Source organism: Gavialis gangeticus, unplaced genomic scaffold (genome assembly GCF_001723915.1).
Source record: "Gavialis gangeticus isolate Ggan-Ray unplaced genomic scaffold, GavGan_comp1, whole genome shotgun sequence".
In the NCBI taxonomy this organism is placed as follows: Eukaryota; Metazoa; Chordata; order Crocodylia; family Gavialidae; genus Gavialis; species Gavialis gangeticus.
Window position 1 is genome coordinate 45,740,712 of NW_017729024.1, and position 26,792 is coordinate 45,767,503.

The 26,792-nt window shown below is 42.8% G+C and overlaps 1 protein-coding gene across 1 annotated transcript in view; it reads right to left on the reverse strand.

The window, feature by feature from the left end:
* The window catches only part of CUNH9orf84 (chromosome unknown C9orf84 homolog), a 97,845-nt gene that overhangs the window by 9,976 nt on the left and 61,077 nt on the right, over window positions 1-26,792 (reverse strand). Inside the window, exons 14-22 of the mRNA XM_019518198.1 lie at window positions 17,955-18,285; window positions 17,250-17,319; window positions 16,500-16,684; window positions 16,026-16,143; window positions 13,417-13,528; window positions 9,434-9,555; window positions 7,309-7,402; window positions 6,067-6,198; window positions 5,138-5,287 (exon numbers count right to left, since the gene is read on the reverse strand). Coding sequence (XP_019373743.1) covers window positions 5,138-5,287; window positions 6,067-6,198; window positions 7,309-7,402; window positions 9,434-9,555; window positions 13,417-13,528; window positions 16,026-16,143; window positions 16,500-16,684; window positions 17,250-17,319; window positions 17,955-18,285 — 1,314 coding nt within the window. The remainder of the gene's footprint in view (window positions 1-5,137; window positions 5,288-6,066; window positions 6,199-7,308; window positions 7,403-9,433; window positions 9,556-13,416; window positions 13,529-16,025; window positions 16,144-16,499; window positions 16,685-17,249; window positions 17,320-17,954; window positions 18,286-26,792) is intronic.

Genomic DNA, 26,792 nt, shown 5'->3' on the forward strand with positions numbered 1-26,792 from the left:
GGAAGCAGCCAACACGGGTTCATTTAGTACAGATCCTGCCTGATTAACCTGGTTTCTTTTTATGGTCAGGTCACAAAGTCACTGGACAAAGGTGTCGGGGTGGATGTCATCTTCCTGGACTTTAAGAAGGCCCTGGACACCGTTTCTCACCACATTCTCTTAAAAAAACTAGGTGACTGTGGCACTGATACCTACACAGTCAGATGGGTGGCAAATTAGCTAGATGGTCGCACCCAGAGAGTGGTGGTGGACGGGTCGTTTTCAACCTAGAGGGATGTGGGCAGTGGACTCCCCCAGGGCTCGGTCCTGGGGCCTGTACTGTGCAATGTCTTTATCAGTGATCTGGATGTGGGTGTGGAATGCATCCTGTCCAAATTCGCTGATGACACCAAGTTGTGGGGTGAGGTAGGCATGCTGGAGGGGAGGGACAGAATCCAGCTAGATCTAGACAGGTTGCAGAGATGGGCAGATGAGAACAGGACGGAGTTCAATGCAGACAAGTGCAAGGTACTGCAACTAGGGAGAAGGAACCTGCAACATACCTATAGGCTGGGAAACACCCTCCTTGTCAATACGGTGGCAGAAAGGGACCTTGGAGTCATTGTTGACTCCAGGATGAACATGAGCTGCCAATGTGAAGAAGCGGTCAATAAGGCTAACCGCACCTTGTCATGCAGCTACAGAGGCATCACAAGCAGGTCCAGGGAGGTGATCCTTCCCCTAGATGCGGCTTTGGTCAGGCCACAGTTGCAGTATTGCCTCCAGTTCTGGGTGTCACACTTCAAAAGGAGTGTGGCCAGCAATGAGAGGCTCCAGAGGAGGGCCACTCATATGGTCAAAGGGCAGCAGGGCAGGCCGAGGAGAGGCTAAAGGGCCTGAACCTGTTCAGTCTCCACAAGAGAAGGCTGAGAAGGGATCTGGTAGCCGTTTACAAACTCACCAGGGGGAACCAGTGAGAATTGGGGAACACTCTGTTGCCCCGGGCACCACCCAGGTTTACTAGGAATAATGGCCACAGATTGTTAAAGAGAAGGTTCAGGCTGGACATCAGGAAACATTACTTTACAGTCAGAGCTGCCAGGCTCTGGGAGTCTTCAAGAGGAGGCTGTACAGATATTTGCCTAGGGTGATATGATTTGGCTGGGGTGATATGACCGTGACACCCATTTCTGCCCAGGGCAGGGGGTCGGACCTGATGATCTGTTTAGGTCCCTTCTGACCCTAAGCACTATGAAACTATAAGATTAATATCTAATAGGGCATTTGTCTTAAATATAAATATACTAAGTAATGCAGTTGGCTCTCAACTTAGGAAAATCAATTTAATAATTTAACCTTATTTGATTTGTTAAATATCCCAAGAAGTTTTGGGATCAGTTAGTCTGCATCCCGTGTCATACTGAAGTAAAGAATTGATCAGTATAACCCCTTTTTTCTGTCATTCAGATTGGTAGGTCTAATGATGCTTAAACATTGGTATGTGTATATATAATTACCATGACAGAGTGTTCAGATGGGTATTTAAATCACAGAATCATAGAAAATGAGGGTTGGAAGGGACCTCAGGAGGTCATCTAGTCCAACCCCCTGCTCAAAGCAGGACCATCCCCAACTAAATCATCCTGGCCAAGGCTTTATCTAGCTGGGTCTTAAAAACCTCCAAGGATGGAGATTCCTCTACCTCTCTGGGTAACCTGTTCCAGTGCTTTACTTCACTGCTTGTGAAAGAGTTTTCCTAGTATCTAACCTAAATTTCCCTTGCTACAACTTGAGACCATTGCTCCCTGTTCTGTCATCTGCCATCACTGAGAACAGTCTAGCTTCATCCTTTCTGGAACCCCCCTTCAGGTAGTTGAGGGCTGCTATTACATCCCCTTTCAGTCTTCTCTTCTCCAGACTAAATAAGCCCATGAGGAGTTCCCTCAGCCTTTCCTTATAAGTCATCTGCCTCAGCCCCTAACGATTTTTGTTGCCCTTTGCTGGACTGTCTCCAATTTGTCCCCATCCTTTCTATAATGGGGGGCCCAATACCAGACATAGTACTCCAGATGTGGCCTCACTAGGGCTGAAGAGGGGCAGAATCACTTCCCTTGATCTGCTGGCAACACTCCTACTAATGCAGCCCAGTATGCTGTTAGTCTTCTTTGCAACAAAGGTTACTTTGAAACCTCATGACAACAATAACAGATGGAAAAGCAGGAGTGGAAGAAACAGCATGTTGTGGACCAATCAAGAATCCAGCACCACCTACCCCACACAAAAATACTTGTTCAAGCTGCAATGGATAAACACATATCAATCCTGGATTGGCCTAATCAGCCGTCTTTGGACAACAGATAAGACAATCGTGGAAGAAAATCATCCTTGACTGCAAGGGATTGCTGAAGAAGAAAAGCCTTCTTCGCAACAAGGGCACACTATTGGTTCATATTCAGTCTATTGCTCACTGTAACCTTTGGGTCCTTTTGTGCTGAGCCACTGCTTAGCCAGTCAGTCCCTAGCCTGTACCAGTTGTTCTGCCCTAAGTTCAGGAATTTTCACTTATTGAACCTCATAAGATTTCTTTTGGTCCAATCTGAGTCCTACCCTCTGGCATATGTACTGCTCCCCCTTTCAGCCTGTGCATTCAGCCAGTTTTCTATCCATCTTACAGCTCATTCATCCAACCCACAATTCCTTAGCTTGCTTGCAAGACTGTTGAGGGAGACCCTATCAAAAGCCTTGCTGAAGTCAAGATATACCACATCCACTGGTCTCCCCCATCTGCAGAGCCATTTCATCATAGATGGCTATCAGGTTGGTCAGGCATGACTTGCCCTTGGTGAATCTATGCTGACTGTTCCTAATCACCTTCTTAGAAATGGATTTCTTGAAGATCTGTTTTATGATTTTTCCAGGGACTGAGGTGAGGCTCACTGGTCTGTAGTTCCCCCAATCCTCCTCCTTCCTTTCTTAAAGATGGACACTATATTTCCCATTTCCAATCAGCTGGGACCTCTCCCAATTGCCACAAGTTTTCAAAGACAATGGCCAATGGCTCTGTAATCACATCAGCCAATTCCCTCAGCATCCTTGGGTCTATCATATATGGCCTCATGGACTTGTACACATCCAACTTTTCTAAGTAGTCCCTAATCTTTCACCACTTCTTTCACCACTGAGGGCTGCTCACCTCCTCCCCAAACTGTGCTGCCCGGTGCAGTAGTCTGGGAGCTGACCTTGCCTGCGAAGACTGAGGTGAAAAAGGCATTGAGTACTTCATCCTTTTCCACATCATCTGTCACCTAGTTGCCTCCCCCATTCAGAAATGGACCCACTTTCCCTGATTTTGCTCTTGTTGCTGATGTACTTATAGAAACCCTTCTTGTTACCCTTCATGTCCCTTGCTAAGTGCAACTCCAACTGTGCTTTGGCCTTCCTGATTTCATTCCTGCATTTCCAAGCAGTGCTTGTATACTCCTTCCCTAGTAGTTTGTCCAACTTTCCATTTCTTGTAAGCTTCCTTTTTGTGTTTTAGCTCACTGAAGATATCCCTGCTAAGCCAAGCTGGTTTTCTGCCATACTTGCTAGTCTTCCTGAGCATCTGAAAATATGTGAACATCTATTTACTAGTTCTTTGTAGTAACTCAGTCACATTTTTGTGCACGGTTGGTCTGAATCTACTGAAATTTTGCTCCTTTGTATTGTTGAATGAGTTGTATACATATGGGGTAGGTGCATTTCATCTCAGAAAAAATCCAATTAAAAAAGAAACATTATTTTTTAAAGGCCATACATTTGTAAAAAGCTGTTTTGAGGAGGAGCTAGATCATTTGAAAGGAAAATCATAACAGCTTTTTGACATTTTATATCTGGCCTGGCCACAGATTCTGGAGGTGCTTCTGCAATCTCATGGAGAGTTGCTGCTGAAACCAGAGCAGTGAGCAAGATCATTATGTGTGCTTATTTACTGTGACCAGAATCATTTGCTACAACACTGCTGTTATGCATAAAGGCACGAGGGATGTAAACAGGCTAGGCTGTGCTGGGTATAGTGTTGGAGGAGGTGTACACACAGGTCCACTTGTAATTTGGAGAAGGACTGAGCACTCTGTGTATGTTTCATCTATTCAGCTGAGCTTGACTGCTTTTTGTGTCTCTTTTATATTGGATTGTTACCTAGCTGGGTTTGGCCTCAAGTTTAACAGTGGGAGCTCACTGATTCACCTTCTATATAAGCTACCAGCCTCCCAGGGGGGACCTAGTCATGCCTCTTTGTTTCTTTTTAAAGATCAGATCACACTATCCAGTTCAAATGCCTACAATCAAGATAAGCAGGCAGGTAGCTATTGCATGGTCTTCTGTGGAAGAAGGCCTTCACCACAGTTGCCATGTCTCCGCTAGCCTCTCAGCATTAAGTATTGGGCATTTCAGGCAGTGAAAAGGTTCATTGGTATGGGGATACCCAGGGTAAAAGGAAGGCCATTTAAAAGGAAAAGAAGGTTTGGAAATATTTAATTGAAAAAGTCACTAAATTAGAGAAACACACACACAGTGGTTGATAAAACCCCTAGTACCCAGCTTCGTAGACAGGAAGTGTAGGGTGGATCACCCTACACGCTATCCTGATTGCATAACAGCTCTCAGAGCTTCCATCGTGATATAAAGGGAACTTAGCATAGTTGGAGAACCTGTCCAGTTAGATATGAATAAAGAATACACCAAAGCAATAAAGGCTAATGCAGTGGGCAACTGATAAAAGACTTAGAATAAAATGTTGCTTTATCTACCTCTTGTCTATGGGATGCTGGGGTACTGGGTGAGAGGAGGAATGATGAGGACCCTGGCTGAGAATCACTGGTATAGATGGACATAAGTGTATCTATATATGAGTTTTTTGCAGTGATACAATTGTTCCCATTTTAACATTGTCTCATTCAAGGTCAAAAGGTAGATTTAAGTAACTTGGATCACTACAAAATCATGATAATTCATAACAGCTGCTGCTTGTTTCTGAGCAGTCACATTCCTATCTCCTTTAAAGTGGCTAAAATGTGTTTTTTCACCCTTGTAGACCTCAGAAAGCATTTTGTTTGACCTTATTTTTCAGACAATCAGCTGGTCCACGAATTAAATATGTAATTTCATGATGACCAACCTTTAACACCTTTTCTGGAACCTCAGGCAGGAGTTCCTGAAGTTGGTCAAAAGTTGCTGACAAAAGCCTGTTCAATGAATACCCTCTTTTCAACATGAGCTGAGCTACTAGAGGGTTCAGGCATGGAAAAGCAAGTAACTGCTTCTCTGCCTAGAAGAAAAAGAAGTCAGTTTATAAATGTTCAAAATGATCCACTTAAGATATTCAGCTTGCCCTGTCTGTAGAAGGTGAAGAGAATGGCATCATTTTGATGTCTCTGTACACAGAATCTATCATAGAACCAGGATTTTGATCTGGTTACACCTTGAATCTGTGCATTTCTAATGTGCATGTCACCATAACCACAATATCTTGCTAGTGGGAAAACAAATTACGTAGCGTAGGAAGGATGTAATATGAACGGCAAGTAACAGTTCCACAATTATGGTTGAAATCGGTGATCCATATAAATTCAATTTTCAATACAGACTCCTGATTTTACCAAAAATCTTAATTTGGTTTCAATATGTCACGTTTATTCTTTAGAGCAGATTTTTTTTAATGTTCAAGAGAAACTGCCCAAGCTGTGCTTGTATTACAGAGCAGTTATATTTTATAGTGTTTCTAACTTTCACATAAATTATATATTGTTGAGCTACTTCTTCAAGTTTTTGGCTTTTGAAGAGTTTCCATTTTACACATTGGCAGGCAAAGTTTTTTGGGTAGATGTGATATCTTTTATTAAACCAACTGAGTAGTTGGAACAAAATTCTTTGCAAGTTTTGCTTGTGCCTCAAGAATTCAAGCCCCTTACATTTATACTTTAGAACAAAACATGAAAGCAAACGAAGCAATGAAAACATCCTAGACGGTAAAGTATCTTAGAAAAAGAAAGAAAACTGTTTTTTCTTAAAGCAGTTCACTTTTTGTTAAAGCCCATGCACACAAACCTCAGTTGGCAAGACAGAAAGCCATGATTTGTCCAGCCACTCATGGGGATTTGTCTGGGAAGATACCAGAATGTTGTTAGCAATCTGACGAATTAACAGTGCTGTCTCTTCAATCCCTGGTGCAAGAGCCATCTAAAAATAATGTAAAATTGTATTAGGAATAAACGATCGTATGTCAATTGTCTGTAGTAGGCAACCAACTAAAAAATTTAGAAGTGGTGGTATAACCTCAAGCCATTAAAATTGCTCCATGCAAATATTATGGAGCAGCTACAAACTCCTACCCTTAAGCCCTACGTGTTAGCCCTGAAGTATTCATGTTCTAAGTGAAGTAAATATTAGATGTGAACAAGTATATAGATATAACAATGATTTCCTTTCAAATAAGTAATTCTTGAGAACATAAAGTTGGTACGTTGTAGTAAAGGTGTAATGAATTTGTGGAATTCAGGATATTTAGCACTTTGAATGCCTACATATTTTCTAATAAGGTACCCATCAAATATATGTTAAAGTCTACAAGGATTGACTGTCAGCTTTGTCTTTTCCTAAAGCTAACCTTCCTGGAGGAACACCTTTGCAACATATGTTAATGTCAGTTTAATAGAAAATCATTTTGTATTTGCAAATTATTTTATGTTACAGATTAAGCACAGAGACCAACTTGGTGAACCACACACTTTTATTTTCCCTCCAGTTCCCACTTCCAGTTTTCACTACTACAAATATTGTTTTCTCTATCCATTTTCTGAAGGAAAAAGCATTTTTATAAACATTTTATCTTCACATACAATGAAAACATGCAGTGAAATGGTATGCAGAGAGAAAAGTAATGCTTTCTTTTGTTTTTTAAAGCAGTAACATAATTAGTATCATGAGAGTAATCTGACATTAACTTCTACAAAAATGTGACTTTAAATTAAGAAAAACAAACTCAGACTAGTACAGCAGGGTTCTTGTGCATAACAACAGATTGATACAATTATATTATCTCAGTATTATGATCTCTGGTGCATTGGATATATGCCTGATGCCTGATTCAATGCCTGTTGAAATCATACACGGGAGTCTTTTTATTGTCTTCACTGGGCATTAGCTCAGTCTCCTACATCCTATTTTAATCAGGTGTTTAAACTTTTGTTATTCCATAACTTTCACTTTGTTTCTGAAATGTTTTGGCAATGTAATAGTAGTGACACTGGAGATAAAAGCAGGCTTGTAAACTTCCCACCAAAAAATTACCTTCACTTCAAAGTCTTCAGATTTCTGTGCAAATGAAATCAAACCTGCATATATTAAGGCTAGATGATGCAGAGTCTTTCCTGTTAGACTGTACCTGAAACAGAGTTGCATTATAATACCACATGGTTCTAACATCTGCATAAAGCAACTTGAAGACATCTGACAAAGACAAATTCTTCTGCAGCTATATAGTTTATCTAACTAGAACTAAAGCTCCATAAACATCAATTTAACACGTGACCCTGCGAGAACACACTGAAAAGCAGGAGGGAAAGATGCACTGAGAGAGAAAAACAGTATTTGCCTCCAGTACAAATGGAGTGTTGTGAAGCAAAAGCATGTGAAGAGAACTAAATTAATAAAAGAAAGATATCAGAGATGGCACCTAGAGTGGGAAGAGTTTGCCTTTCACCACTGTCTTACAGTACAAGGCACTGCAAATGACAATGGTAGTTATATTAGAGAGCAGAATAAGAGATTGAAGGACAGTTTTTTCCCATGCTTCTGGGCTTTGCTGGTTCCCGCTTGGGGCTGGGAAGGAATTTTTCCCCTCTCCTGTTGCTACGGGCATCGGGGTTCTTTTTTTCCACCTTCCTCAGAAGCACTGGGTGTTGGCTGTCACCAAGGCTGGGGATCTTGGAGTATGCTGATGCTTCTCCTGGGATTAAAATACCTGAAGGTTCCTGGTAACAGGGTCTTGCCCCTCTGCTGATGGTCAGACCAACTGCCACACTTGGGATCAGGAAGGAATTTTACCTCACAGTCAGACTGATGTCGACCGGGGAGGCGGGGTGGGCAAGGAAGTTTGCTTTCTCTGCAGTGGGGAGGCATAGTCCTCTCCCTTGGATCTCACATATATTTTAACAACCACTTTTTAATCTTTGAGGTGGCAGGACATTAACAACGCCTGCACCCCACTTGCTTTCTTTGTGGCAGGTCAGGGTATTGATAGTGTTTTGGGACAATGCTTAGTAGCTGTAAGACAGAATTGTTTGTGTAGTTTTACACAAGCCCTTGTTTAGATAGGGATGATCCTGCCTTGGGCAGGGGGTTGGACTAGATGTGTGGTTCTCAACCTTTTTTTGTGCCAGGACCCACTGGTAAACATTGATGGCCAGTCCTGGCCCAGTAAATAGTTTAAGTAGAAAACAGCCCCCTGGCCTGGCTGGTGCCCCTCACTCCTGATCTGCTGTCCCCTACTCCAGCCCCCCAGTGTATGGGGCAGGGGGTGGGTGTGTGGGGTAAGGGGCAGGAGGGGCAAGCAGCCCCTGGTAGGCTGGAACTCTGCCAGCATGCAAGGAAAAAGCCATGGTTTTCCACATTTTTTGCCTTTAAAGGAGAATCCATTTTTAAAGTTTTTAAAATCATTTTAAAAGTTTGTTCGCGACCCTTTCATATATTCTTGTGACCCGTTTTTTGGGTCACAACCCATGGGTTGAGAAACACTGGAGTACATGACCTCCTGAGGGCCCTTCCAGCCCTATTTTCCTGTCATTCTATGACCACTAATGAGCTTGTCAGAGTAGGAAACGCTTATGGAGCAAAAGCTGAAGAATGACTGGCAGTGACTAACAGACCAGGAGAATACCGACCTACTTGCTGGACAGGCTAGAACATGATGCAATCATTAATGTACAGGTAATGAGGTAACTTATTTCAACCTATTACAATATAGATTTCCAGTAAGTATTGTTGTCAAGCTGGAGTATGTTCTTTGGATGGGTTTTTAATTTATCAAAAACAAAGTTGTCTGATCTAAGTATTAAGCTCCTGGAAAATTAATTTCTTAAAACTCAGTTGTTCCATCTCTTCAACATGACCAAGAATAATCTAAAAACTGAAAATATACCTCTACTGGCTCTATAGATACCCAGATTTCACTGTAATGTAAATTACTCAACTGAGTCCCAGCCTGAAAGCATGATAACACAGAATTTGTGGAAGAAGCCCAACTAAACAAACAAGCTTGTTTGTAGCTATTTCTGCTGTTGTAAAAGCAACACACAACTTACCTTGCAATTTGAATGGGGAAATTTTCTTAGATTACCTTGTTATAATAAACCATCTTTTATAGCAGCAATACTGTTTTAGAATATTGCATTTGCAAAATGAATGTTTAACTTACTCTGAACTCAGTCTCTCTCTGGAGTATAATATGATCCAGCAACAGCTGTACTGGAGAGACAGTGCTATCAGTCTCAGTATGATATTGTCGGCAGATTTCTCACAGCTTAGTTCTTCCACATTCTACATAAAAAAAGAGGAAATTAATATTTGAAATGTATTTACAAGGTCAATGCAAAAATCTAAGGGTTCACCAGAGCAATATAAACAGTTGAGAACTAGCATTATTATGTAGACAAGGCACGGGACCAGGAGTTATGAGACCTAGACTCCCCTCCTGACTTTTACTCTGTAGAACCTTCGGAAAGTTATTTGATGTCTCTGTTCCTCAATTTTCCCCTCCATAAAATGGGGATAGAATTTATCTATTTTGTTAGCATGTTCTAAGGTTTACTGAAAAGTATGAAATGAACTGTTATTATTAATCATTACAATATCTTAACCAACCTGTACAAATCACAATATGGATAAATATGAATATAATAGGTTTATGAAGCACAATATGACTAAAAATTACTGTGTAGGAGTTATGTTCTGTTGTAAATATTGATTCATAATTTTATACTCTACCTTTCAATAGCTGTTTTGCTACCTGTAAAGTTTCAGTCCCATCTGTGAATAGACCATTCAATTATAAGGAATCTAAGGAACTTTAATATAGTACTAAACAACATAAATTGTATATGATCTTGTTTTGTAATGTAACTATTACTCTAGTGCAAGGTCTTGTCTAGACTACTTCCTTTCATATCAGGAAGTTATGTAAATTAATGTTCTGGAAGGGTGTTTCACATGACTTATTACATAGGCACACAGGGATGCCTCTTGCTGCCCTAGGAGTGGTTAAGGATGGAACGATGATGATGCACATCTGGATCTACCCAGACCAGGGATGTAATAGCTGGAAAGCTGGCTGTAAGAGTCAGTCACAGGTTGGCTGCTGAATACAGTGCTTTCATCTATTGTCCTAGACTGGGAAGGGAGAGCAAGACATCTCCCAGGAGAAAGAAAAGAGCTGGTTTCCACAGAGAGCTAAGATTGGAAGGCCTGGAGAGTGCAAGTGACTACTAAGGGCCTGCAGTGGTGAAAGGTAGAAGTGAAGAAGGCTTATGGATGGAAGGGCTGGAGCGTACAGAGAAAAACAACTAAGAACACTGGAGCTGATAATGGACAGCTGAGAGATGTCTAGATAGCATAATGGCTGACTGTGGGCCCCTGTTGATGGGAGGAAGGAAGTGGGCTTGGGAAGCTGATTGGTGCTGCTGGGTGAATGTGGGCAGGTTAGGTCAGGTTTGTGACAGGTCAGGTTCACCTGCTACCATACTTTACAGTAGACAGTACTACCTGCAACTGTTAACACCAAGTGCTGGGCAGCGGTTAAATAGCCTAGCCTCCTCTAGGGCAGGGCTGGGCAAAATGCGGCCTGCGGGCCAGATGCGGCCTGCCAGGCCATTCTATCTGGCCTGTGGGGCCCCTAAATAATTTAGAGAATTAATATTTATCTGCCCCTGGCTGCTCGTCATGAGGCCCTCGATGGCTTGCCAAAACTCAGTAAGTGGCCCTCCGCCCAAAATAATTGCCTGCCCCTGCTCTAGGGCCACTTGTACACATGACGGGGGTTTAGTTCCCCCTAAGTCGAAGCAGTGGGTTTTTAATTGTTACAATTAAATACCCACCATTTCAATTTAGGGGTTTCCATCACTATTACTGCAATGGTTTTTTGTTTTTGTTTTTGTGGAGCTGGCCTGCGGCCAAGGGGAGGGAGTGTGGAGGGCAAGCTGCTAGCAGGCCCTGAGGTGCTCAGAGCCAGCATCCGGCCTGCTAGCAGCCTGCCTGGGCAGCCCTGGGGGGCACCACCACTGCAGATGGAAAGACCGGGGCCCCCCACAGCTCAGACACTGCTGGCAGCTCACCCCACAACCATGGGCAGGCTGTCAGATTTAACTGAAAAAAGAAAAAAAAAAAAAGGATCAGGCCTCTCTCTCCTTTTTTTTTCCCTGTTGGGGCTTCCAGCACCCTGTGCACTGTCCCCGCTGCCTTCCCACTGCCTGGGACCACCCAGGAATGGGTTGGCTTGCCTCTGGGGCAGTGCAGGAAGGCAGCAGGAGGGCCGTTGGGTGTGCTGGAGGCTGGAGAAGGCAGCAGGGACTGTACACAGGGTGTTGGAAGCCTGCCAAGCCCAAGCTTCCCTGAGCACACTTGATCTTCCATTGCCCTGTGCAGGGTCTCTGCCACCTTCTGTGGCCGCCAGCACATCCAGCCACTTTCCTGCTGCCTCCCCATGCTGCCCTGGGTGTGCTGGTGGCTGCAGAAGGCAGTGGGGATGGTGCATGGGTTACTGGAAGCCCAGGTGGGCTTGAGGATGGATCTATTGCTGTACTTTGTTAGGCAGTAAACTAAAATACATCAAGATGTGTTTTAGTTTGTTACATAACAAAGTCATTTATATGTCAATATGCCGCTGCATATGTATGACGTGACAAAATTAAATCCCAATATGCTGCCACATCGGTATGTGTGATGCAGTTAAACTGCTAAAAAGGGCAATTTCATCACATGTGCAAGCGCTCTAGGGTGCAAATGGCTTCAGACAGAAAAGCCACTTAGAAAGGGGAGGTACTAGTCTTATCCCTGGCAGTGAAAATGCCGCCAAAAGGTTGTGAAGCTAATCTAGGAATGGTGGCCTGTGAGATGGACAAATGGATGATTTCCTTTGCTCCAGCAGCTCCTGTAGCCAAGGTGGTTCTAAACATACTGGCACCTGTCTTTCCTTTGGATTAAACCAGCAAGGCTGAGAGGGGGGTACTGGTGTGTGGGTAGCTCAATGTCTCCATATAAACATCCCAGGCTTTTGCACCCTGAAGAGGTCACTTCAGCTTTGCTCTGTCTTTCAAGATGTTCAGCGAGGTGATGCCTCATTTGGCTAAATTCTCTTGTCTTGCAAGACATACAAATACCTACTATGGGGTTATGGGATGAAGCACAGTAGGAAACCCCATAAGTAGACAGTGTGGGATGTAAGAGAGCAGGATGTGCCTGGATCCTTCTACTGAACCCCAGTCAGCATAAAAGATGTTTGAGGGCTGCCTAGTGGTGATGTGAGATCTTGGTGGAGACTGAATGAGGAGTGGCATGCACTGTAAGAGATAAGGACCGCTGGGGTGTTGTGCACCTATGTAAAAAAGCAGTTAAACAGAAACGACTGTGAGGAAGATAATAGCCTGGTAAGACTGCGAAAGGTCAGAGCCTGGGAAGTTACCATATACAAAGGGCCACAGACTAGACAAGCAGGAACATCTGTCTGTCAAAATGTGACAAATGCACATCAAAGAGAGGAGCTAACAAATTGGATGGGCCACAACATGCTTTTAATATAAATCTATTTTTAAATGCGTGCATTTAAATGCTGTTCAATTTGATTAAAACAATCACTTCAGGGACTGGAGAGCAGAACCGCCAACAGAGACAATGCAGGTAAGCATGCTGTTGGTCACCTAAAAAGCATGTGCATGGAAAGAAGATGCAACCTACAAATATGGACTTCCTAGCCCTCTGAAAGTTGGAAGCTGTAAGGGATGAATGGCAGGGGTCAGATCAGTCTGGATAAGCCTTGCATATATATTTTTCCCTATAGTTTGCCACTGTGAGATGCAGGATATTGGGCTTAAATTAACCTGTGGTCTTACCTAAGATGACATTTCTTATATACTTAATATCAACATTAAACCACCCAATGGATACATTGATGGCATAGATAGAATTTGGATTCACAGAACTTGGGGAATAACTTCTTTGTAGAAGTGTTTGCTTGACACTGTCTGGGCTTGCAACTTACACAGTTTAAACAGGAACAACTGAACAAGTTAGAAGGCTACAGAGAGAGACCTAAAGGGAAAGATTACAACTTGTGTAAATGTAACTGAGTGTAGAATCTGGCCATATTAGTTGCATTTCCAATTTATAGTTGCATAGTTTGTTTTATACCTGCAAAACTATAGCAGTGTGTTCATCTATTGTCAACACAACATATTGATCTGTGTCTCCAAAGAGCTGTAATGACTCACTGCAACATCTTTCAACAAAAGTGATGTTATGCCTGCAGAAATGATACGATTGCTCGATATCATTTAAGTGAAATTTTGAAATTTTCCTAAAAAAGGAAGGGTTAAATGGAACATTGTTATATAGCATGCTTATTAGATTCTTCAGATAAATAATATGAATCCATCTTTTTGCACTTTCCTGAATCCTCAGCTACACTTTAAATTATGACATATTCAAATAACAGAAATCATCCATTTTGATATTACCTTGATGCAGTGGCACAGCCTGTGAGAAAGACTACTTTTTCATGACAAAAATAGCATGCAATGTTGAGGCTGAGATTAGTAAGTTAGAAAAAAATCACACGTCCTTTCACAGTATCTGATGAAGTGAGTTTTGCTCATGAAAGTTTATGCATCTGTGATTTAGTTAGTCTATAAGATGCATCTCTACTATGCCCAATGCTGATATTCATGATGCAGCAAATTAAAAATCCTTAACACCTGCTTAATAGTTGTAGCTGTATTACATTGTTCTTGAAATCCAGAACAAAAACCTTTCAACAACATGCTGTCCTGATCAATTGCCATTTCCACCTGATTTGGTGCTGTCTATCCTCCTTTTCTTTATCTTCTTTACCACTGTACAGCACAGAGGGAATGAAAGGAATGGAATTCCTCATTAATGACCTTAAATTATCAGGGTGAGGGAAGTGAGCTAACACAACATCCCTCTTTTCCAGTGGCAGTGAAAAGCTCTGAACATATGCTCAGGGTTATGAAGGAGTCAGGGTAGACCAGTGGCCTCCAACCAGCAGATCCTGATCTACAGGTAGATCCCAGAGCCTCTTTTGGTAGATCTTGGGCTGGGGGAGAGATGGACACATGTGCATGCACCCACCGCCCATTTTGTTCCCCCAGCTCCAGCAGGTCAAACTGTAGGAGGGAAGGGGTGAGGACTGACCATGTGGCTTAGCCAGGAACAGGGAAAGGTAAGTGGGGCCCCAGCCTGGCAGGGTGGTCAGAGGATTGGAGTCTTGCAGACCCAGGAGCCGGGGTGCAATGCCACGTTCATCTGGCCACGGGGCAGGTGCTGCTCAGTGCAGCCATGGCATAGAAGTGGGATTGGCACAGCCTGGTGGAGGCCTCAGGGGCCTGTGCCCCTCTCCTCCCCTCCACCTGTGCTCTGGAGGCCTTGGGGGTGGGGCAGGAGTCAGGGCAGGGGGTGGGGCGGAGGGCAGTGCAGTAGATCCTGTGGTGCCCTTTACTTCCAAAAAGTGATCTTCACCATAAAAAGGTTGGAGACCACTGGGGTAGACTATTAGGGTAGCAGGCAGTGAAAAACTATTCTTGGCATTGCCTTCCAGCAGATGCAGGGGATCTGAAGTTGACTCTGTCAGCACTGAAGCCCATAGAAAGATGCATCATCTGATATCCAGCACAAAAATCTTATAAAGAACTGAATACTTCATATCTGCTCATTTAAGGCAATGTGACTGGTAAGATGCAGTGAAATTAGAGTTCTTTGTTTATCAGTTTAATTCCCTCAGTAGCAAGAAGACTATAGGCAAAAGCAGTAATGGGTCCCTGATTACTCTGCTTGCAGTGAAAACGAACACTAACAGTACAGTCACAAAGTAATAAAACTTTAAGTATTAAACATTACATTTATTTCTCTGGACTATTAAACTATTGTTAAAGGCAGATAGGTACAATTTCACCATTTGTTTTCATTTTACTTCACAGTGTCAAAATTGGCAATGGTTTTCAGTAAGATGGTTAACTCTTACACAATGCTTAGATGGACTACCTTCAATCAAACTTGCAAAAATTATACTTTGCTATTTGTTCTGCCAAACCATGATCAAAAGTCTCTTTTTATCTGTGAGCTTTTTAGACTGTTGAGAAAAGCAAAATGAATATGATTCTGATAATGAAAATTGTACACTCGTACAGTGCACTAGTTGCAAAAATTCACATTTTTTCCATTTCCAAAACAAAGATATTCAAACACTCATTCAGAATGATATGAACACCAAGTCTTAGCTTCACAAACAAAGCAGGCACTGACTTATTCAATTACAGAAATACCATAATAAAAATTGGTAATATTAGAAAACATGTAATCTTTTCTTTACTATTGTTTTGAGGTGCATGGTTGTATTTTTTTTAAAGCAAAAAACTTATGAAAAATTAAGAGACAGACAGACCTCCCTTCTAGCCAAAACCCATTTATGAAGTTGTACAGCCCAAAAGGTAATTTTTTTTTTTGTGTGTGTGTATGAAACGTTTGGCCTCAAGAAAGAACTGAGAATAAAACTATGGTCTCAGTATTAATCTTAGACTCTGCTTTGATTTACTATTCCATTAACTGAAGAAAGCCATGTATGTGAGCATAAAATTTGTTGTATTTCCTTTATTAGATTGTGAACTCTCTAACTTTGTGAATAAATATCCTCATTGCTAATGAAACTATAGATACCTTAGAAATACCCACAGTGAATAGAACGGATTAACAGATGCATCATAAATAAGGTCAGTTTCACTTACTTGGATTCCAGAAGCTGAAGGATTTCTGGTGAGTTAAGAAGTCCCTCAGATGTAAAAAATACATAGGGAATCTGAGTATCCAGAAGGAAGGAGCCAAAGTGATTACCTGAAACATTTTCTAAACAAAGAACAGCTTCAAAAATAGGGAGGCCAGGAAGAGTCAGTTTTAAGCATTCACAGTGATCTGCCATCTTGACAGTGCAGAACTTTATATATACCCATTAAAATGCTCCTTCTCCCTGTGTGAGTAGGATTTGGGGTTACTTTTTTAAACCAAGAATTGGGGATTTTTCTAAATCAGAGAAAACCAGGATCCCTGGTCATGAGCCAATCTGGCCCACAAAGCTAAACTGTAGCCATTATTCTTTACTGGTCTCTTTCATGAACATACATACACAAATATTTTAGAGAATAAATTCCTTTTTTCAAATGAAAGACCAACCTTTCAGTGGAATTTTAGAAGCTTTTACTTACTCATTACAACAGTTTCTGGGAGAGTAGTTTTAAAAGTTATATAAGGAATGTTCAGATTTTTGCAGAGCTTATTCCAGCAAGAGTTCTCTGTATAATCAAACTCCACCACTAGAGAGAAATGCGTCCAAGGGAAGTCAGCTCCGATATACTGATAATTTACAATAGCACAGGAGCATTTATTTAAACTGAAGGAGAAACAGCAAAAGAAAAAAAAATCCTGTTTTAGTGCGACTACTTTCAGTACAAAATTAAAATGGTTACATTTTGAATAAGAAGAGCCAGTCATTTAAATGCCTATTATGAAATTAGATTTTGCTCTCTCTGTATTAAAACATTTAAGTATCTTTTTCTAACTATTTTGTCCATTGCAGTCATCTACAGTAAGGGCTTTCTATTTCCTGCCATCATCAGCTAGATATTGGGGTCTTGTGAATTAGATTTTCATGGAAACTTTGTGCATTGTCACAATCCTATTTCCTTTTTATCCCCAGCGGATCCTGCATCTGAGAAATGTCAGTGGTTGTTATGGGAGCATTCATGTGCCTAAAGTTAAGCCTGTACTTAAGTGTTTTATTGACTTGGGGCCAAGATGTTAATCACCTTGCAGAAGAAGGCTGACAAGGTCTAATCCTGAAATTCATACTCTGGACTTAAACAAAACTCCCACTGAAATGAACAGGAGTTTCAATGACATTACCCTAGGGAGGGGTCTTTATGATATGAACTGCGAAAACTATGAATTCCACACACCTGGTAATGACACTTTTGCACTCTAACAAAGCTCCTCTCTTCTCAGGATTCAAATCCACGGTTTTTAAACCTGTTTAGAAGGAATGAAAAACTCAAGAGACTGAGCAGATATTCTACTGGTATGAACTGACAGATGACAACAAGCAGCAAATGCAGACCAAGTCAGAATGTGATAATCCTCAGGAGCACTGTCTGGGCAACACAGGCAGTTGTCAATCGTCTCAAGTTTTGCTGGCCTGGCAAACACAGTGACTTATTCTTGGAGCCTTGCAAATCTGTGCCTGTGCTGAAGTGTATTCTAGAGTCTCATAATGTCTGGAGCAAGCATGCTGCTTAGCTAAGAAATGTTTCTCATTGACTTAAAATAAGCAAGCAGAACCTTGTGGAAAGCAAAGGTATTTTATTCTGTTCCTTTTTCATTCCTCTCATGGATATAGAAATATAACCAAAGATGTAGCTAACAAGCTGCAGAGGATGAGACACAATGTGTATTTCATATAAAATTCCTCTTTAGTCAGTGTCTCTAGCACATATATTTAACCAATTTGCATCAAGAAGCAAGTGTTTATTATTACACTGTGGCAAATATACCCTCCGCTTTTTGTTAAAAGGCAGGGGTCTTTTTCTAAAGAATTTATTATATAAGACAAAACAAGAAAGAACAATTCAACAGAATGGCATGGTGAGGATGATGTGAAGATCAACCAAGAAACATTTTATGTGAAAAATGGGTTTTAAAGAGTATTACTGAAAGAAGCCCCTGGTAGGCTGTTCTGAGGACAAGCAATGTCAAAGGAGGCACAGAAACAGGAGTGGAAAAGAGAATAGTAGGAAGAATGATATACATGTATGAAAGGAGGCAAGTGGGATGAGATGTACTCAAAGATATAAGAAAGATTAGACTGGGGAACAGTTTTGATGTCTTGACTGTTATACGTAAGAACACGCACATGCAGCATTTACCTTCTATTGAAGTAAGCATGTCAATGAGGGCAGCCTTTTCACTATCTGAGTCCATTCTTGTTATTATTAAAACCTGTCATAAGGAAGGAAATGAAGATTTTAAAAGCTGCCTTTTCAGTTAGTACACTCCTCCCACCCCACTACCTTGCATATATTCTCCAAACTAGGCTCCATAAAAATGTACCCTGTAGAAGTTTTCTGAAGGATAGTTATGGGCCTGCCACTAAAAAACACTGCATGGATGCGGCTCTGAAAGGAGATTCAGAACCAGGAATAAAAATATTTTGGGAAAAAAATCACAAACTTGAATATTCAAACACAAAGAAAAAGCAGTGAAAGATATTGCCTGAATTGCAGTTAAGGAAACTAATCCTCACTACAACAACTGGATGGACCATTAAAGGGGATGAGAGCTTCAGACCAGTCCTAAACTGCACACTGAACACTTTCAAAGTTTTGCAGTGGATTTTAAGGGACTCCTGGGAACTCTTTCCCAAAAAAATGTCATCTCTAAACTGATGAACTATTTGGGAAGATTTCCCTGGCTTATAATGGAGTGCATATTAAATGATCTTTGTCTAAGAGAACTTATCCCTTATGAAAATAATGCTGAAGACCAAACCTTTTTACTTTCCAAAGGCCCAAAATGCACCAATGGCAGATATTTTTTAATGATTTACAGTTGGAGAAGAGATTAATCTTCATTTGCCAGTCCAAATTGCACAAGTTGAACCCTGTGCTATGTGGCCAAAATATAATTTTCAACATGAATGATGCGTCCCCCCAGCAGCTGTGAAGGCATGGCAGTGCTGGTGACGGGAGCACGGCAGTGGTAAGTGGGGAGACACTGCTGGCACTATTGGTGGCACAGGGGGGCGGGGGGAGGCGGGGTGGTGAGCACCAACCAGGGGTCAGCAACAACTCATTGGCACTGTCGACAGTGTCAGTGCTGCCTTTTTGTAGGGGCTGCACTGCCATGCTCAGGGGGTGTACGTGCACCTGCATACATCCCTTACGTGTCGCCACTGATTTTCAGGAATAAACTGTAAAGATTGTCAAATACAGCAGCAATGGAAGCACCACACATTAAGCTGTAGACAGGATGGTCCTAGTAGCTCAGCAGATCTTAGAGGTTCTCCTTGGTGCACTTTATAGACCTGTTTTTTAAGAGGGTCTCAACTGTTTCTCCACTTTTGTACCCAAAAATCAACTAGAGGAACTAGTGATAATATTTGCATATCTATCTCTGATATATGGGCACAGTAAAGTGGCTGGATGTGTCAATGTTGTCACTGTGTTAAATACTTCCGTAAGAACTTCTAATTTTTCAGGCCTATAACACATCAGGGTCCAGGGGTGGCCATGACACCCCCTGGTGGCTCTGCAACCATGCCCTGCTCCGCCTTTAGGGTATCTTGGTGTTATTTGTAATATATAGGGAGGCTGCCCACAGGCCTTTGCTAGGCCTCAGTCGCACTGGACCCCGTCAGTCTGTGCTTGTGCCCAGGCCCTTGCTGAATTTCACTTCAATACACTGTGTCCAGCAGGGCACCCAGAGCTTTAAAGGCTAATTGCATGGCTCCAACACCTCTCCTTTACGAAACCCAATGCTTCACAGGTGTTACGTAGATGTTATTCCATGTGTGGGGCTTCAGCCTCCTCAGCCTCTGTCCTTTTAATTTCACTAAACTGTCTAGCCTGGGCCCACTGAATCGGACCTGGCTTTGAGGCTCTAGCTCTGTTTGTCCCTTCTGTCACCAGGCCCCTGGCCCTTGCCTGCTGGGCCCCAGGCCCCTGTGTGTTTGTGCCCTGGCTCTGGGCCCCTGGCCTCTGTGTGCTTGAGCCTGACCCTGGCAAGGCTCAGGGCAGTTGAGTGCCCCCTGGGCACTAATGAAACTCCCCTTCCAGTCTCATCCCAAACCACTGGTAGAAACAGTAACATAAGTCATAAGCCCCTGGGATAGAACATAAACAACAAAGTAGCAGCCCTCTGTCCCTTAAGAGGACAAACCTTTACCCCTAACATACATAGTATTCCTCCTAACCAGGGTACTTCACAAGTTCCCTGAGCCTCCTTGCTCCTGTAGGCAGTAAAATGGTCAGTTCAGCACCCCTGGCTAGCTCCCCTGGGTAGGAGCTCCTTTCCCTGTGGCAGCCAGGGAGAGACTCCCCTTTCAGTCCCAGCCTTGGGCTTATATGCTCCCAGGGCCCCGCCTACATCCAGTCAGCTGACCACTTGCAGGTGTCTGCTGACTGCCTCCTTTGCCCTGTTGCCTAGGCCACCAGCAGCTGCAGTGCCCTGGCTGGGCTGCCTTTATCTTCAAGTAACAGAGAGCCCTGTTACAAGGCCCTGTGGCTAAGTTTGTTTTTTTAATGGGTTCTTAATATTTGGCTTTTCAAAGCTCAGAACACCCATGCACTCTTACTGACTATACTAGGAACTTCTGAGGATTTGTCATTATTATACTTAAATCTGCATTTACATGCCTAAATCAATTACCTAATTTTCAAAAGCTGAGACTCAATAGCTCCCTTTAAAGTCAAAGGCCCTAATTTTGGGAATTGATTTTTTGAAATCTTATTCTTCTTTTTTTCTTGCCTTCCAGTATGGTCTCACTCATTATCACATCAAGTGCTGACCTAAATTATGTTTTTAGTGATATCATACTGCTGCTGAGCAATCATAAATGCAAATGATAATGCAAAAGAGACAGTAACATTAATAAACTCATCTGTAGCAGGTCCATCATAGTCTATTAGGAATGTTTTGCTTACAAGGCAACTTTCAATTATATCTTGCATCAATATAAATTTTCACTAATACAATACAGAAATATAACAAGATTATCATATTTTCCATGTCATTAGCCAATACTAATGATACAACAGAAGAGTGCTTATGTATTGCAACTTTCATATATCTTTAGTACAGGAATACTCTGGGACACACTAAACACTCTAAAATGAATGCAAGTAAAGAGTATATTATTATTCTAAACATAAACAAGATCATATACACACCTATACTGCACAAATTAACATGCATATATCCTAGTCTTGTTTAAGGGCTATCACAGGCAAGTCAAACCCCAGATATATGGGGTTTAAGGCTTTAAAACCCAAACCCAGTAAAGAACAGAAATGATGCCAAGTATTGTTCAGTAGCTTAGTGAAGGAGATTAAGGGCTGATATGATGACAACAACATTCTCCCACAATTTCTACTGGCTAGTAACTAATATAGTAGAAACCCTGGTTTCAGAAGGCAAATGTGCATTGTACCCTCCTAAGTAAGGGAACAGTCAACTTAGAGAAAGCATTTAGAGAGAAAGAGGCCAGCCTCAAAATGATTAACAAAGTTTTGGTCATAATCTGATGCCTTACCACAGACTGGGTGCATCTACATGTGCAAATAATCTGGAAGCAGTTTACTCTAAAGTACTCTATAGTAAACTCTCCCAGGCACACATCTACACATGCAGGAATGCAGGAGCAGATTTGCTGCTGCTAGCAGCAGACTGCTCTCACTCCCTGTGGCTCTGCACCAGCAGCCTACAGCAGCTGGGGGAGTTCTAGGCTCCCCCTGGGTCCTAGCCCAGGGGTTGGTGGGGAGCACAGGGCGAGGAGACATCTGTCTCCTGGTGGGGGCTGGGACATTGTTGCTGTCCCCACAACGTCCTCTTGCCCCATCAGCAGGGAGCTGCCAGCCCCTGATCTGCAATCATCGCAGGGCCAGGGTTGGGAGATAAGGATCTCCCAGTGCTGGCCGTATGACCGCAGAGCTGATGCTGCACTAAAAGAATCTCCCAGCACCAGCCCCACAACCTCAGGGCTTGAACTGGGAGATCAGGATCTCCCAGCACTGGCCCCATGACTTCAGAGCTCAGGCTGGAAGATAAGAATCTCTCAGCCTGGGCTCAGGGGGTGGAATTTAGGCACAAGCTAAGTAAGCTACAGTTTAGGGCCTCATATTATGAGGGGCTTCTAAATACGAAAAAAAAATACAGTAAAAACCTCACAAGTCTGGCATGCTTAGGACTGAGCACGTGCTGGAAATCTGAAAATGCCAGTTTTTTTAAACCGGCACTGCAGCTGGTCGTGGAGCTGGGAAGGGTTGGGGGGTAGTGGCCGCTGGTCCCGAAGCACCAGCCACATGCAGAGTAGCGGTGCAGGGTGCTTAATGGAGGTGGCAGCAGCCATGTGCAAGCTTCCCCTGCCACTTCTGGGCTGGCAGTGGGGAGTGGCAGTTGGTCCTGAAGCAGTGGGGTCAGATTCTTGAGGTTATACTGTAATACAAAGTTTCAAGTTTTACATAATCAGTTGTTAAAAATGAAGAGGGCTTTTGAAAGTGGATGTCAGAAGGGAAAAAAGAAGCAGCTGATTGAAGGGCAGCTAAAACAATTACTGAAAGTTGACAGTGATTTCACTGTAATAAAGGAAGAACCTCATACTCAAGAGAGTCATCCAGGACCACAGCAACCACAGGCATCCACCTTTTCTACTAGGACAGATTATACAGCTGTGAATGTGACTACTACACCTGAGAATGTTACAGAGCCTGAAATCCCAGCTGAAAAAAGTAGATACACAAAGTCCAATGATCTTGGTCTCTGGGGTGTCTTGATTGAGGGTGATATTTCATTCTGGATACAGAAAGGTCCCCCAGAGTGTTGACAGTGGAACAGCCCATTTGAGAAATTGAAGCGGTCACTCAAAAACCAAATTAGATATTGTTCAAATGGTCTATTTCTTTCAACAAAAGTTAATGGTGAAAAATACAATCAGGAGTGGCTGTTATACTCTCCAACAGCCGGTTGTGTTTACTGTTTTGTCTGCAAGCTCTTCTCAACATCATTGACAGCACTGGCTAGTGATGGGTTTAATGACTGGTGAAACCCTGTCGGAATTCAAAATCATGAGAACTCTGAGGATCATAGAACAGCATTGCTTACATATTAGATGAGGCAATGTCGGTTAACCTTGGATTCACACCTGGAGGAACTGATGAAAAAGGATCAAGAGTACTGGAAGCATGTACTTGAATGTGTTATTGCAGTTGTATGCATGTTAGCAGAATGTGAATTAGCTTTTAGGGGAGGGGGAGGCAATGAAGTTTGGCTCACAGCATAACAGAAACTTTCTTGGCTTGATAGAACTCACAGTTGCTGCCACATGATGCTACTGCACAGTAGTCTCAGGCTACTGAGCAGTCAGTGTCTTGTGTAGGTGAGGCCAGTGACTGCAAAATGATAGAGTTCAAGATCTTAAGAGGAGAAAGGAAGGAGAGCAGCAGGATAAAGATACTGGACATCAGAAAACAGACTTTAGCAAATTAAGGGAACTGGTGGGCAGGATCTCTGGTTGGCAAGTCTGAGGGTGTGGTGACGAGAAGCCCACACAGGCACCAAGCAGGCCTGGGACAGACCCAGGCGTTCCTGGGGGGAGTGAGCAAGCCCTCCGTACCCCAGCAAACTTACCGCCAAGATGAGTGGGAGCAGAGCAGGAGCTGCGTGAGCCAGTGTTGCGCTGGCTCTTCAAGTGGCTGCTTCCTGGGTGGGGAGGTGGCCAGCTGATTGTGGCAGCTGCTGCTGCTGCTGCAGAGAATGTAAAAACCCTGCTGGAAGCTGGCAGAGAGAGGGGAGAGAAAGCCAGCTGGGAGCACGCCTTGCAGGCGGTGGCTCCAGAGGCTGGTAGTGACGGCCCTGAAGACAATGTCCTGCATCAAAGAAAGGGAAGCAGTGTCAGGCATTAGGCTGGGGACAGACAATCCCCAGCCCCTCAATTATGAAGCTTATAGAAACGTGTCTCTCTCAGAGAGGAGAGGAAGCTAAACACCTGGGGCTCGGCCCTTTGAGATCAGGGACTGAGGCTCCAGAGGCATTAACATCCAGGCAACCGGCCGGTTTGCTGAAGCTGATGCCAGACCCCATAGTAAAGGGGTGTATAGAGATCAGTGGAGCAATGAGCAGAAGACCCAAGCGGTTGGCGAGTGGATGGGGTGTAGGGGAGGCGGAGCCCTGAGGAACACTGTGGCACTCCTGTGAGTACCCTGTCTTTGGGTCGATAGGGGAAGAAGAAAACCACTGAACCCCCACCTTCTCTTCAGGTACCAAGTTGTCGCAGGCGAGTTGGGAGACCCTGACCAAGGGGGTGGTGGTACTCACCGCATCCACTAGAGATGCCACAGAGGGGAAAAGATGTCCAGGAGAGCTGGCTGTTCTTTAAGGAGGCCCTCTTATGGGCACAGGAGCAACCTATCCTGATGTGATGGAAGAATGAAAAGTGCAATAGGAGACCAGCCAGGCTAGACAGCAATCTCTTCAATGAGTTGGAACTCAAAAAGGAAATGAATAAAAAGTGGAAACTAGATCATATTACAAGGGAAGAGTAGAAGAATATCATATCAATGTGCAGGGAGAAAATTAAGACAGCCAAGGCATAATTTGGGAAGCAGCTGGCAACAAACATAAAAGGCAATAAATAGGTATTCTACAAGTATGTCAAGAGGAAGACCAGAAAAACAATAGGTCTCCTACAGAATGTGGAAGGCAGCAGAAAAAGCCAAAGTATTTAATACCTTTTATACATCAGTCTTTACAAAGTATGTAAGTGATGATGAGTGCAATTGGCAGCAAAGTTAGGGAAGGAGACAATCAGTTTAGAGCAATGGCAGACCAGTTTAGGGATTACATAGGGAAGCTAGATGTTTTCAAGTCAGCAGGGTCAGACAGAATGTGCCCAAGGGTGCTGAAGGAATTGGCTGAGGTAATTTCATAGCCATTGCCTATCCTCTTTGAGAACTTGTACAAGTCAGTGAGGTCTTGGATGACTGGAAAAGGGCAAATATTGTGCCCATCTTTATGAAAGGGAAAAGGAGGAACTAGGAAACTACAGACCATGCAGCCTGACTTCAATACTTGGAAAGATCACAGAGCAAGCCTTTAAGGAATCTATTCTGAAGCATCTAGAAGAGTACAAAGTGATGAGAAGCAGCCAGCATGGATTCACCATGAGCAAGTCGTGCCTGATCAACCTGATTTTCTTCTATGATAAGGTGACAGGCTCTGTGGATGGGGGGAGAGCAGTTGATGTGATATACCTTGACTGTAGCAAGGGTGTTGGTTGTAGCCATGTTGGTTTAAGGATGTAGGCAGACAAGGTTCTTTGGGTCAATCTGATATCTTTTATTAGACCAACTCAAATAGTTGGAAAAATTTTTCTTTGAAAGTTTGCAAAGAAGAAATTTTCCAAATATTTTAGTTGGTCTAATAAAAGATATCAGATTTACCCAAAGAACCTTGCCTTGACTATAGCAAGGCTTTTGACACTGTTTCTCATGAAATTTTCCTTTAATGAGCTAAGGAAATACCTACTAGACAAAAGTACTATGAGGTGAATATGTAACTGGTTGGATCATCAACCTCAATGAGTAGTCATCAATGGCTCAATGTCTAGTCGGAAGGAGGTATCAAGTGGGGTTCTCCAGGAGTCTGTCCTGGGTCCATTGTTTAATAACTTCATTAGTGATTTGATTGATGATATTGAGTGCACATGTTGTGTGGTTTTGCAAATGCTCTAAGGCAGGGAACCAAAATGACTGGGATAGCCTGGAGAAATGGTCCACAATCAGATGAGATACAGCAAGGACAAGTGCAAAGTTCTGCACTTGGGATGGAACAATTGCATGTACAAATATAGTTTTGGGAATGATGGGCTAGGCTGCAGTACTTCAGAGAGCAATTTGGGGTCACAATGGACCATAAGCTGAATATGAGTCAACAGTATGGTCTTGTTGCCAAAAAAATCAACAGTATACTAGGCTGTGTTAATGGAAGTGTCACTTGCTAATCAAGGGAGATGATTCTTCCACTCTGTTCAGCACTGATGAGGCCTCACCTCTGGGCCCCACACTTCAAGAAAGATGTGGAAAGAGTCCAGTGTAGAGCAACAAAATGATTATGGACGTGGGAGGCAGAATTTATGGGGAAAGGCTGAAAGAACTGGGGCTCTTTAATTTGGAGAAGAGAAGACTGAAGGAGTATACCCTTGGTTTGATAAGAGTCTTCAAATACCTGAAGAGTGATTACAGACAGAATAGAGATGGGCTTTTCTTTGTGACTATAGGGAACAGGACTAAGAGCAATGGCCTCAAGCTGCAATAGGGAAAATTGGTTAGTCATCCCGGTGAAAAACTCCCGGCTGCGGGCCTACTGAGGCCGACGGTCCACTTACGGATTCTACCCTGTGCCGGGAGAGGGAAACCTTTACGAGGAAGAACTTTATTGTGGAAAGCTCTCAGTTTACTTTTTTCCAAAATAAACAAAAAGCTACAATCATTCTGGTAAGTGTTGAGGCAGGAGAAGGTAAGAAAGGAAAGCAAATCAACAAGCTTTGGTTTCATTTACAAGTAGTCCTCCGAAGATCAAGTTCCATACAAAACAATAGTTCAAAATATTTTGTCTTGTTCCTTCTACCCACTTTTATTATGTGATATGCATTATGTAAATAACCTGATCAAAGATCTGGTGATAAGGATGGTAGTTTGCAGCTGCTTGGTGCCTCTTGAGTCAGTGACCAGGGG